This window comes from Cuculus canorus, chromosome 2, assembly GCF_017976375.1.
Source record: "Cuculus canorus isolate bCucCan1 chromosome 2, bCucCan1.pri, whole genome shotgun sequence".
Taxonomy (NCBI): Eukaryota; Metazoa; Chordata; class Aves; order Cuculiformes; family Cuculidae; genus Cuculus; species Cuculus canorus.
The window spans coordinates 1,026,444-1,040,145 of NC_071402.1; the positions used below are offsets into that span (position 1 = coordinate 1,026,444).

Genomic DNA, 13,702 nt, shown 5'->3' on the forward strand with positions numbered 1-13,702 from the left:
TCTGGGGGATTCCTGGGATGGATGCTCCAAGCTCCAGCTCTGCAGCCCAGTTCCAGCCCTTCATCCCAGCTTCAGCTCTTCAGCCCAATTCCATCTCCCCAGTCCGACTCCAACTCTCCTCCCGACTCCAGCTCTCCATCCCAGCTCCAACTCTCCATCCCAACTCCAGTTCTCCAGCCCAGCTCCAGCCCAACTCATCCCAATTCTCCACCTCAGCTCCAACTCTCCATCTCCAACTCTCAATCCCAACTCCAGTTCTCCAGCCCAGCTCCAGCCCAACTCTCCATCTCAGATCCAACTCTCCACCTCAGCTCCAACTCTCCATCCCAACTCCAGTTCTCCAGCCCAGCTCCAGCCCAACTCTCCATCTCAGCTCCAACTCTCCACCTCAGCTCCAATTCTCCATCCCAACTCCAGTTCTCCAGCCCAGCTCCAGCCCAACTCTCCACCTCAGCTCCAACTCTCCATCACAGCTCCCAACTCCAGTTCTCCAGCCCAGCTCCAGCCCAACTCATTCCAACTCTCCACCTCAGCTCCAACTCTCCATCTCAGCTCCAACTCTCCATCCCAACTCCAGTTCTCCAGCCCAGCTCCAGCCCAACTCATTCCAACTCTCCATCTCAGCTCCAACTCTCCACCTCAGCTCCAACTCTCCATCCCAACTCCAGTTCTCCAGCCCAGCTCCAGCCCAACTCTCCATCTCAGCTCCAACTCTCCACCTCAGCTCCAATTCTCCATCCCAACTCCAGTTCTCCAGCCCAGCTCCAGCCCAACTCATTCCAACTCTCCACCTCAGCTCCAACTCTCCAGCTCCAACTCTCAATCCCAACTCCAGTTCTCCATCCCAGCTCCAGCCCAACTCTCCATCTCAGCTCCAACTCTCCATCCCAGCTCCAACTCTCCATCCCAACTCCAGTTCTCCAGCCCAGCTCCAGCCCAACTCGTTCCAACTCTCCACCTCAGTTCCAACTCTTCATCCCAACTCCAGTTCTCCAGCCCAGCTCCAGCCCAACTCATCCCAATTCTCCACCTCAGCTCCAACTCTCCAGGTCCAACTCTCCATCCCAATTCCAGTTCTCCATCCCAGCTCCATCCCAACTCTCCATCACAGCTCCAACTCTCCATCCCAACTCCAGTTCTCCATCCCAGCTCCAGCCCAACTCATTCCAACTCTCCACCTCAGCTCCAACTCTCCAACCCAGCTCCAACTCTCAATCTCAACTCCAGTTCTCCATCCCAGCTCCAGCCCAACCCTCTACCTCAGCTCCAACTCTCCACCTCAGCTCCAACTCTTCATCCCAACTCCAGTTCTCCATCCCAGCTCCAGCCCAACTCATTCCAATTCTCCACCTCAGCTCCGACTCTCCAACTCAGCTCCAACTCTCCAACTCAGCTCCAACTCTTCATCCCAACTCCAGTTCTCCATCCCTGCTCCAGCCCAACTCATTCCAACTCTCCATCTCAGGTCCAACTCTCCATCCCAGCTCCAACTCTCCATCCCAACTCCAGTTCTCCAGCCCAACTCACTCCAACTCTCCATCTCAGCTCCAACTCTCCACCTCCAACTCTCCATCCCAACTCCAGTTCTCCATCCCAGCTCCATCCCAACGCTCCATCTCAGCTCCAACTCTCCACCTCAGCTCCAACTCTCCATCCCAACTCCAGTTCTCCAGCCCAGCTCCATCCCAACTCATTCCAACTCTCCATCTCAGCTCCAGTTCTCCATCCCAGCTCCAGCCCAACTCATTCCAACTCTCCACCTCAGCTCCAACTCTCCATCCTATCCAGTTCATCTGTCCAACGTGCCACCACTGTGCATCTCAACAGCTTCGGTCCAGCCCAGACAGGACAATCCAACACGAGGTTGTAGCCAAAATACTTTAATGAGGAAGGATTCGGTGTGGAGGAACGGGATCGATGTTCCCAGCAGAACGTGATGTCCTGGAGTTGCCCATCACGAGGTGCTGGCGTTGGGTCGGGGGCGTTGCTGGCGCTGACGGCAGTTACGTGTAGAGCCGGACGGTGCCGTCAGCTCCAGAAGAGAAGACCCAGGGCTGGGTGGGGTGGAAGATGACATCAAGGACACCCAGGTCCAAGGTCTGCACGTGGCCCTTCAGCACCTTGACGGGCACCAGCAGTGGGTTCTGCAGGAGGTCGCTGTGGTGGAGAAGAGCGGTCAGGACAGGGCGTTGGTGCCCTCTCTCCCACTTTCCCACCTCCCTGAGGTTATCCCGTAATTCCAGGAGCAGCCCCGCATCCTTCCTGCCCTGAAGCCCCTCCAGGTGGAGCTGAAATGGTATCTCCCATGGCTTTTTTTCTCCCACTCCAACCTACTTGTAGACCATGCCATGGCAAACGATGACGGTCCCATCATCCGAGCCGGAAGCAAAGAGCGGGTAATGTTTGTGGAAGGCCACGCTCCGCAGGGCTTTCTTGTGGTGCCTGCAAGGACAAGGAGCACGACGTCAGGGTGATGGGCAGATGTTCTACCCTGGCCTTCAACCTTCACCGGGGCACCTGGTTCTACACATAGCCAACATTTATGGACCTCAAGATCAAATCGTCATGAGTACAAGAAGGGAGAGAGGGCAACTGGGACAGACTGGGACCTGCTGGGACCTCCAGAACCCACTGCCATAGAGGCTTTGTCCTCTCCAAGCCCTGGGAAAGCTCCATCCCCAACCCTGACCCACGGGAACCGTGAGCCACCTTCACGCTGGGCAGCGATGGGTGATCCCACCACATCCCCAGTGGCTCCGTCCTTTTCCCAGGAGATGGAAGAGCTGCAAGAAGAGGCTCCGTGGGGTTTGGTGGGACTGGGGGAAGGTCAATGGGGAGGTGAACGCAGGCCCTGGTGCTCACCGCAGCAGCTGGTAGGGCCTGGTGGAGAGGTCCAAGTCAAACCACGCCAGCTTGCTGTCGTAGCTGCCGCAGATGATGTTGTCACCTGGGAAACGGAAGATGGGATTCTTGAGGTCACCAGTGAACCCCACGGTGTCCTACCTGAACCCCCAGGTAGAACGGGATGGCTCCACGCCCAACTTCCATGACCCAACAAGACCTCCTTTGGGGGATCCACGTACCTCCAGGGTGGATGGCCATGCTGGACACCCACTTACAGTTGGCCATCAGCTTCTTGGTGAGCTCCTGCTTGAGAAGGTTGTAGACACGGACGTAGCGTTGAGTGGCCACGAAGAAATAGGGTCGGATGGGGTGGAAGAGCACGCACTGCACCAGCCCTTTGCTCTTGCGGAAGGGGTTCTGGCTCCAACGTTTGCTGGTTTGGTGGATCAGGACTTGCATGTTGCTGTTGTCAGTCACGACGCTGGCCAAGTAGTCACCTTTGCCGTGCCAGGTCACCTGCTTCAGGGCCTGTGGAGAGTGGAGAAGGAGGAAGCCGTGCATCAGACCCATCAACAATCGTTTCATGCCTTCCCGCTGGGTCATGGACCATCCATGTCCTCCTTGGTCCCACCTTGCTGTGTTGGATGAGCAAGCGGATGCCTTTGCTGTGCTCCTCAACGTTGGCCGTCACCCACTGCACAGGTTGGATGCGTTCCTCCTCCGGTGCTTCGTAGGACTCGAGGAGGTGGTCGGTGGCCCCGTAGAGCAGTTTGTCCCCAAGGCAGGGGTTCACCAGCAGCACTGACTGGTTCCTGCGAGATGGGATGAGCAGATCAAGGCTCTACCAAGGAGAGTAGAACCACCTCTGGAAGCCACGGGCCACCAGAAGATAACCCTGAACAAGGACAGGGCCATAAGGAGGGAGGTGTGGGACACTGCGAGCAGTCAGGATCTTCTGAAGGCAGTGGAGAGACAAGGGGAAGGGTCCAGGGACCTCTGAGGTGGCCCAATTGTCCCAGGGATCTCACTAGTTCCTTCACAGAAGGAGGAATGAGAAATGAGGACCACCAAATGAAGGTCCAGGGACCTCTGAGGTGGCCCAAGCGTTCCAGAGACTGACTAGTTCCTTCACAGAAGGAGGAATGAAAATGAGGACCACCAAATGAAGGTCCACGGACCTCTGTGGTGGCCCAAATGGATCTGACTAGTTCCTTCACAGAAGGAGCAATGAGAAATGAGGACCACCAAATGAAGGTCCAGGGACCTCTGAGGTGGCCCAAGTGTCCCAGGGATCTCACTAGTTCCTTCACAGAAGGAAGAAGGAGAAATGAGGACCACCAAATGAAGGTCCAGGGATCTCTGAGGTGGCCCAAGCGTCCCAGAGACTGACTAGTTCCTTCACAGAAGGAGGAAGGAGAAATGAGGACCACCAAATGAAGGTCCAGGGACCTCTGAGGTGGCCCAAGCGTCCCAGAGACTGACTAGTTCCTTCACAGAAGGAGGAAGGAGAAATGAGGACCACCAAATGAAGGTCCAGGGACCTCTGAGGTGGCCCAAGCGTCCCAGAGACTGACTAGTTCCTTCATAGAAGGAGGAAGGAGAAATGAGGACCACCAAATGAAGGTCCACGGACCTCTGAGGTGGCCCAAGTGTCCCAGGGATCTCACTAGTTCCTTCACAGAAGGAAGAAGGAGAAATGAGGACCACCAAATGAAGGTCCAGGGACCTCTGAGGTGGCCCAAGCATTCCAGAGACTGACTAGTTCCTTCACAGAAGGAGGAATGAAAATGAGGACCACCAAATGAAGGTCCAGGGATCTCTAAGGTGGCCCAAGCGTCCCAGGGATCTCACTAGTTCCTTCACAGAAGAAGCAATGAGAAATAAGGACCACCAAATGAAGGTCCAGGGACCTCTGAGGTGGCCCAAGTGTCCCAGAGACTGACTAGTTCCTTCACAGAAGGAGGAAGGAGAAATGAGGACCACCAAATGAAGGTCCAGGGACCTCTGCGGTGGCCCAAGCGTTCCAGAGACTGACTAGTTCCTTCACAGAAGGAGGAATGAGAATGAGGACCACCAAATGAAGGTCCAGGGACCTCTGCGGTGGCCCAAATGGATCTGACTAGTTCCTTCACAGAAGGAGGAAGGAGAAATGAGGACCACCAAATGAAGGTCCAGGGACCTCTGAGGTGGCCCAAGTGTCCCAGGGATCTCACTAGTTCCTTCACAGAAGGAAGAAGGAGAAATGAGGACCACCAAATGAAGGTCCAGGGATCTCTGAGGTGGCCCAAGCGTCCCAGAGACTGACTAGTTCCTTCACAGAAGGAGGAAGGAGAAATGAGGACCACCAAATGAAGGTCCAGGGACCTCTGAGGTGGCCCAAGCGTCCCAGAGACTGACTAGTTCCTTCATAGAAGGAGGAAGGAGAAATGAGGACCACCAAATGAAGGTCCACGGACCTCTGAGGTGGCCCAAGTGTCCCAGGGATCTCACTAGTTCCTTCACAGAAGGAAGAAGGAGAAATGAGGACCACCAAATGAAGGTCCAGGGACCTCTGAGGTGGCCCAAGTGTCCCAGGGATCTCACTAGTTCCTTCACAGAAGGAAGAAGGAGAAATGAGGACCACCAAATGAAGGTCCAGGGACCTCTGAGGTGGTCCAAGCGTCCCAGAGTTCCTTCACAGAAGGAGGAACGAGAAATGAGGACCACCAAACGAGGAAGGGTCACGGCAAGCAGAGGTGGCTTTGCAGACCACAGGGCGTCCATCCTTGCTGCCACGAGTGGACAGGCGCTCCTCAGGGGCTTTGGAAGAGGAGATCCATGGAACTACCAGCTGGAGGCTGGAGAAGACCCCTCGAGGACACTTACACGCAGATGGCCACCAGGCAGATGGTGGGGTTGGGGTTCCAGGCGACGCTCTTCACCACGCCACCCACAGGCAAGGTCTTCATGCAGCGAGCCGTGCACACCTCCCAGAACCTCACCGTGCCGTCATCAGAGCCTGTGGGATGGGACAAGGTGGGATGGGTGGACACAGGTGCCCATAGGGACGTGGTGCTGGGACCTCCAAGACACGTCCCCAACTCTCAGGGAAGAGCAGCCCTGCTCAAAGCCTTTGGGAATCATAGAATCACCGGGTTGGAGAAGACCTCTTGGATCAAGTCCAACCATTCCTGTGTGCCACTAAACCACGTCCTTAAGTACTTCATCCACTCATCTTTTAAACCCCTGAAGGGATGGGGACTCCACCACCTCCCTGGGCATTCTCCACCAGGGCCTGAGGAACCTTTCGGTGAAGAGGTTTCTCCTGATGTCCCATCTGACCCTCCTCTGGTGCAGCGTGAGGACATCTCCTCTCGTCCTGTCACTTGGGAGAAGAGGCAGAACCCACCTCACCACAACCTCCTTTCAGGCAGTTGTGGAGAGCAATAAGGTCTCCCCTCATCCTCCTCAAGGCTGAACAACCTCAGGTCCCTCAGATGTCCCTCACAACCCTTGTTCTCCAGCCTCTTCTCCAGCTCCATTCCCTTCTCCATCCCCTCAAGGTCCTTCTTGGAGTGAGGAGCCCAGAATTGAACCCAGGATTGGAGGTGTGGCCTCACCAGGGGCAGAATCCCCTCCCTGGTCCTGGTGGCCACGCCGTTTCCCATCCAAGCCACGATGCCGTTGGCCTTCTTGGCCCTTTGGGCCACCGCTGGATCATGTCCAACCACTGTCAACCAACACCCCCAGGTCCTTCTCCATGGAGCAGCTTTCCAGCCGCTCTTCCCCAAGCCTGGAGCTGCTCGGGGTTGTGTCCCAAGTGCAGGACCCGGCATTTGGCCTTGTTAAACCTCATCCCGTTGGTCTCAGCCCTTCGGTCCAACCTGTTCCGATCCCTTTGGAGAACCTCAACCCCCTCCAGCAGATGGACACCTCCTCCCAGCTTAGTGTCATCCGCGAACTTTCTAAGGGTGCACTCAATACCTTCATCCAGGTCATCGATAAAGATCTTGACCAGGATAGGACCCGGCACTGAGCTCCGGAGACACCACATGGGACCGACCTCCAGCTGGAGTGATCTCCATTGACCACTCCTCTTTGGGTCCATCCATCCAAAGAGTTTTCCACCCAGGAAAGTGCGCGCCCATCCAAACCAGAAGAAGCCAATTTCCCCGAGGAGAACGCTATGAGAACCTGAAGGAACACACTGGGAGCAGCGAGAGGGACGCAGCAGCTCCTACGATTCCAAAGGAGCTCCTACGATTCCAAAGGAGCTCCTACGATTCCAAAGGAGCTTCGTGCCCAACCAGCAGCTCCAGAACCACCAATGCAAGACGTGACCGGCGTCCGTGCCGAGAGAACAAACTCCCACCCCACTCCATGATCCCCCCCCCCCCCCCTTTCCTGATGTACGCGGCTCCCGGCGCAGCTGCCGTGCTGGCAGCGTTCCCGGTTCTCCTCGGCACGGTTCCACCTAGATGAGAAGTTCAAGGAGCTCCTGGACCAGTTTCCTCGCGCGGGTGGACACGACGGGAGCAGATACGGGTGGCGTGAGCGTGTCACCACAGGTTGGGTTATTTTTAACGCCTGAGCTCAGCCACTTTCCCAACTCGCGGCCAAGAATTCCGTATTGTGCAACCGGCCGACACCGCGGCCACCGGGAGTTGGCAGCGTGGAAACTCCAAGGCTATAAAAAGCACATGTGCTTTTGTGGGTTGTTAAAACCCACCATCTGCTCTCAATCTCAGCCTCCGGCGCGTACGGCTCTGCGTTCGCTCCTCAAGTCTCACTTTCTCCAATGCGGAGGGCGAGGGACGCAAAACTCCTGGGTGGGGTTCCCCAAGAGACGTCGGAAAAAACCCATGGAGCCTTCTGGAGGCCACCGTGACTTGCGGAGAAGCAATAGAATCAGCAGGTTGGAAAAGACCTCTTGGATCATCGAGTCCAACCGTTCCTATCTGCCACTAAACCACGTCCTTAAGTACTTCATCCACTCATCTTTTAAACCCCTCCAGCGATGGGGACTCCACCACCTCCTGAGCAGCCTCTGGAGGGGCCTGAGGAACCTCTCGGTGGAGAAGGTTCTCCTGATGGCCCATCTGAACCTCCCCTGGTGCAGCGTGAGGACATTCCTCCTCGTCTTGTCCCCTCTCACTTGGGAGAAGAGGCAGAACCCACCTCACCACAACCTCCTTTCAGGCAGTTGTAGACCACAATGAGGTCTCCCCTCATCCTCCTCGAGGCTGAAGCACCGCAGGTCCCTCAGATGTCCCTCACAACCCTTGTTCTCCAGCCCCTTCTCCAGCTTCGTTCCCTTCTCTGGACACTCTCCATCCCCTCAAGGTCCTTCTTGGTGTGAAGAGCCCAGAATTGAACCCAGGATTGGAGGTGTGGCCTCACCAGGGGTAGAATCCCCTCCCTGGTCCTGCTGGCCACGCCGTTTCTGATCCAAGCCACGATGCCGTTGGCCTTCTTGGCCCCCTGGGCCACCGCTGGATCATGTCCAACCACCGTCAACCAACACCCCCAGGTCCTTCTCCATTGAGCAGCTTTCCAGCCGCTCTTCCCCAAGCCTGGAGCTGCTCGGGGTTGTGTCCCAAGTGTAGGATCCGGCATTTGGCCTTGTTAAACCTCATCCCATTGGTCTCAGCCCATCAGTCCAGATCCTCTTGGACAACCTCACTCAGCAGCTCATGGCATCCTCAACTCTTAACACGGGGCAGTAGCCCGGCTCCTCCGAGCCCCACCGAGGCCCATGGATCAATCTGGACATGGACCCATGGGTTGGAGGGCAGGAAGGGTCTACAGAGGGATCTGGGCATGGAGCCCCACTGAGGCCCATGGATCCATCTGGACATGGATCCATGGGTTGGAGGGCAGGAAGGCTCTACAGAGGGATCTGAGCATGGATCCATGGGCTGGAGGGCAGGAAGGCTCTGCAGAGGGATCTGGGCATGGATCCATGGGCTGGAGGGCAGGAAGGGTCTACAGAGGGATCTGAGCATGGATCCATGGGCTGGAGGGCAGGAAGGGTCTGCTGAGGGATCTGAGCATGGATCCATGGATGGAGGGCAGGAAGGGTCTACAGAGGGATCTGGGCATGGATCCATGGGTTGGACGGACGGAAGGGTCTACAGAGGGATCTGAGCATGGATCCATGGATGGAGGGCAGGAAGGGTCTACAGAGGGATCTGAGCATGGATCCATGGGCTGGAGGGCAGGAAGGGTCTACAGAGGGATCTGAGCATGGATCCATGGGCTGGAGGACAGGAAGGGTCTGCAGAGGGATCTGAGCATGGATCCTTGGGCTGGAGGGCAGGAAGGCTCTGCAGAGGGATCTGGGCATGGATCCATGGGCTGGAGGGCAGGAAGGGTCTGCAGAGGGATCTGAGCATGGATCCATGGGCTGGAGGGCAGGAAGGGTCTGCAGAGGGATCTGAGCATGGATCCATGGGCTGGAGGGCAGGAAGGCTCTGCAGAGGGATCTGGGCATGGATCCATGGATGGAGGGCAGGAAGGGTCTGCAGAGGGATCTGGACATGGATCCATGGATGGAGGGCAGGAAGGGTCTGCAGAGGGATCTGGGCATGGATCCATGGATGGAGGGCAGGAAGGGTCTACAGAGGGATCTGGGCATGGATCCATGGATGGAGGGCAGGAAGGGTCTGCAGAGGGATCTGGACATGGATCCATGGGTTGGAGGGCAGGAAGGGTCTGCAGAGGTATTTGGACATGGATTCATGGATTGGAGGGCAGGAAGGGTCTGCAGAGGGATCTGGGCATGTATCCATGGGCTGAAGGGCAGGAAGGGTCTGCAGAGGGATCTGGGCATGGATCCATGCGCTGGAGGACAGGAAGGGTCTACAGAGGGATCTGGGTATGGATCCATGGATGGAGGGCAGGAAGGGTCTGCAGAGGGATCTGAGCATGGATCCATGGGCTGGAGGGACGGAAGGCTCTGCAGAGGGATCTGGGCATGGATCCATGGGTTGAGGATGACGGTGGGATCAGGAATGTCCGGGTTTGAGGAGTGAGGACTTACCTGAGACCAACCACTGCCCAGTGGGAGAGATGCTGAGGCAACGCACCAGACTGGTGTGTCCACGGTAGATCTGGAGAGAGAGATGATAAGGGGGTGAGGGTCGGTCCCAAGCGATGCTCCTGCTTAGATCAGCGTTGGGGTAGACTACGTTTAATCTCTTTATCCATGATCTGGACAAGGAGATTCAGTGGAGGATTGGGTCCAGTTCTGGAATCCTCAACAGAAGAAGGAGATGGAGCTGTTGGAACGGGTCCAGAGGAGGCTCCAAGGATGATGGGAGGGTTGGAGCACCTCCCATCCGAGGACAGGCTGAGAGAGTTGGGGTTGTTCATCCTGGAGAAGAGAAGGCTCCGAGGAGATCTTAGAGCGACCTTCCAGTACCTGAAGGGGCTCCAAGAAAGTTGGGGAGGGACTGTTTGTAAAGTCTTGGAGAGACCGGACGAGGGGAACAGGGATAAACTGGAGAGGGGCAGATTTAAACTGGACATGAGGAGGAATTTCTTCACCATGAGGATGGGGAGGCCCTGGAACAGTTTGACCGGGAAAGCTGTGGTTGCCCCACCCCTGGAGGTGTTCAAGGCCAGGTTGGATGGAGCTTGGAGGAACCTGATCCAGTGGGATCCATGGCAGAGGGGTTGGAACTGGATGGGCTTTGAGGTCCATTCCAACCCAAACTATTCTATGATTCTATGACACCCGGTTGGGAAGAAGAGTGGATCTGCCTGAGGGCAGGAAGGGTCTGCAGAGGGTCCTGGACAGGTTGGATCCATGGGTTGGAGGGCAAGAAGGGTCTACAGAGGGATCTGAGCATGGATCCATGGGTTGGAGGGCAGGAAGTGTCTACAGAGGGATCTGGGCATGGATCTTTGGATGGAGGGCAGGAAGGGTCTGCAGAGGGATCTGAGCATGGATCCATGGATGGAGGGCAGGAAGGGTCTGCAGAGGGATCTGAGCATGGATCCATGGATGGAGGGCAGGAAGGGTCTGCAGAGGGTTCTGAGCATGGATCCATGGGTTGGAGGGCAGGAAGGCTCTGCAGAGGGATCTGGGCATGGATCCATGGGTTGGAGGGCAGGAAGGGTCTACAGAGGGATCTGAGCATGGATCCATGGATGGAGGGCAGGAAGGGTCTACAGAGGGATCTGAGCATGGATCCATGGGCTGGAGGGCAGGAAGGCTCTGCAGAGGGATCTGAGCATGGATCCATGGATGGAGGGCAGGAAGGCTCTGCAGAGGGATCTGGGCATGGATCCATGGGTTGGAGGGCAGGAAGGGTCTACAGAGGGATCTGAGCATGGATCCATGGATGGAGGGCAGGAAGGGTCTACAGAGGGATCTGAGCATGGATCCATGGGCTGGAGGGCAGGAAGGCTCTGCAGAGGGATCTGAGCATGGATCCATGGATGGAGGGCAGGAAGGCTCTGCAGAGGGATCTGGGCGTGGATCCATGGGTTGGAGGGCAGGAAGGGTCTGCAGAGGGATCTGGACATGGATCCATGGGCTGGAGGGCAGGAAGGCTCTACAGAGGGATCTGGGCATGGATCCATGGGTTGAGGCCAATAGGATGACATATTCACTTACCAAGGCCTGGGTGGTTGGGAAGGGCTGCAGATCCCGTGGCTTTGGCAACTTGGGAATCAAATCCTCTGGATCCACGTTGACCTGAGAGAGGGAGGCAGTGAGACAGACCCAATCTGCATCATCGTCACTGATGCTCCGTCCACGTGGCGTCTATCAGCCCTGGTGTCCCACAGGAGGTTCTCGGCACAAAACTCATGCTCAGGACCCTCAGCAAGTTTGGAGATGACACCGAGCTGAGTGGGGCAGTTGCCACAGTGGAAGGATGGGATGTCACCCAGAAGGACCTGGACAGGCTGGAGAAGTGGGGTTGGGAGAACCTCAGGAGGTTCAACAAGGCCAAGGGCAAGGTCCTACACCTGGGTTGGGGCAATGCCCGGTTTCAGTCCAGGCTGAGGATGATGTGACGGAGAGCAGCCCTGAGGAGGACTTGGGGTGCTGGGGAGGAGAATCCTAAAATCATAGAATAGTTTGGGTTGGAAGGGACATTAAAGATCAGCCAGTTTCATCCTGGGCAGGCACATCCCACTGGATCAGGTTGCTCATAACCTCATCCAACCTGGCCTTGAACACCTCCAGGGATGGGGCAGCCACAACCTCCCTGGGCAACCTGGGCCAGGGCCTCACCACTCTCATCGTGAAGGAGTTCTTCCTAATGTCCAGTCTAAATCTGTCCAGTTTATACCCCTTCCTGCTGGTCCCATCCCCACAAGCCTTTATGAATAACCCCTCCTCAGCTTTCTTGGAGCCCCTTCAGGGACTGGAAGGTCACTCTAAGGTCTCCTCGGAGCCTTCTCTTCTCCAGGCGGAACAACCCCAACTCCCTCAGCCTGTCCTCGGATGGGAGGTGCTCCAACCCTCACATCATCCTTGGAGCCTCCTCTGGATGCGTTCCAACAGCTCCATCTCCGTCTCATGTGCAGGATTCCAGAAGCTCGACGTGAGCCACAACGTGCGCTCACATCCAAGAAGGCCAACCGTGTCCTGGGCTGCATCCAAAGCAGCGTGGCCAGCAGGGACGGAGGGGATTCTGCCCCTCTGTTCCTCTCTTAGGAGACCTTCTCTGGAGGATTGGGTCCAGTTCTGGAATCCTCAACAGAAGAAGGAGATGGAGCTGTTGGAACGGGTCCAGAGGAGGCTCCAAGGATGATGGGAGGAGCACCTCCCATCCAAGGACAGGCTGAGAAAGTTGGCGTTGTTCATCCTGGAGAAGAGAAGGCTCCGAGGAGACCTTAGAGCGACCTTCCAGTGCCTGAAGGGGCTCCAAGAAAGTTGGAGAGGGACTGTTCGTTAAGCTCTGTGGTGATCGGACGAGGGGGAATGGGTACAAACTGGAGAGGGGCAGATTTAGGCTCAATATAAGGAAGAACTTCTTCACCATGAGGATGGTGATGCCCTGGAAGAGGTTGCCCAGGGCAGTTGTGGTTGCCCCATCCCTGGAGGTGTTCAAGGCCAGCTTGGATGGGCCTTGGAGCTCCTGATCCAGTGGGATGTCCCTGCCCATGGCAGGGGGGTGGAAGTGGCTGATCTTTAAGGTTCCTTCCAACCCAAACTATTCCATGAGTCTATGAAATCACAGGATGCTTCTGGAAGCACGACCACGGCTCTGTTGCATCTCTGTAGCTCTCAGTGAGTTGGGTTGGGTGTTACGAGAAGATGAGGGCAAGAGGTCTTCAGGAGCAGCAGTTTGTGCCCCAGAGCATCATGGTCCCCCTGAGCGTCTGGGTTGGCATCGGGGCACAAACAGGAGCGAGCAAAGCCCGCTCTGAACCTTCCCCAGGAGACCTGGGATGGGGATGGTGGGGTAGAAGAAGTCCTCACCCGCATTTTCCTCTGGCGTGGACAGAGGTAGAGGTCCAAGCAACGCTCGAAGCGTTCATGGATGAAGCGCGGGTAGGCGGGAACCGCCCGCAGGCACCGGTACTGCTGCGGCACGAAGTTCAGCTTCCGCTCGGCCGGCTCCTGCTGCTCCCACGCCAGCTTCTGCGGGATGGAGGACAACGTGGCTCAGCAGGACTGGTGGGACCTCTGAGACCTGTACATCCCACTGAGCTGAGCAAGATCCAGCCTGGAGATGGTTCCTCAAGACTCCTGAGCCCCACACATCCCACTGAGCCGAGCAAGATCCATCCTGGAGATGGTTCCCCAAGACTCCTGAGCCCCACACATCCCACTGAGCTGAGCAAGATCCATCCTGGAGATGGTTCCTCAAGACTCCTGAGCCCCACACGTCCCACTGAGCTGAGCAAGATCCATCCT

At 56.8% G+C, this 13,702-nt stretch overlaps 1 protein-coding gene across 4 annotated transcripts in view; it reads right to left on the bottom strand.

Annotated features, from left to right (window-relative positions):
- Positions 1-1,872: 1,872 nt before the first annotated feature.
- Positions 1,873-13,702, bottom strand: part of BOP1 (BOP1 ribosomal biogenesis factor) — a 96,489-nt gene continuing 84,659 nt past the window's right edge. For all 4 annotated transcript variants that reach the window (XM_054057735.1, XM_054057739.1, XM_054057736.1 and 1 more), the window contains 9 exons: positions 13,265-13,426; positions 11,447-11,527; positions 9,866-9,935; positions 5,710-5,842; positions 3,476-3,656; positions 3,084-3,372; positions 2,863-2,947; positions 2,335-2,442; positions 1,873-2,157 (listed from right to left, as the gene is read on the bottom strand). In XM_054057735.1, coding sequence (XP_053913710.1) covers positions 2,004-2,157; positions 2,335-2,442; positions 2,863-2,947; positions 3,084-3,372; positions 3,476-3,656; positions 5,710-5,842; positions 9,866-9,935; positions 11,447-11,527; positions 13,265-13,426 — 1,263 coding nt within the window. In that variant the 3' untranslated portion in view covers positions 1,873-2,003. The remainder of the gene's footprint in view (positions 2,158-2,334; positions 2,443-2,862; positions 2,948-3,083; positions 3,373-3,475; positions 3,657-5,709; positions 5,843-9,865; positions 9,936-11,446; positions 11,528-13,264; positions 13,427-13,702) is intronic.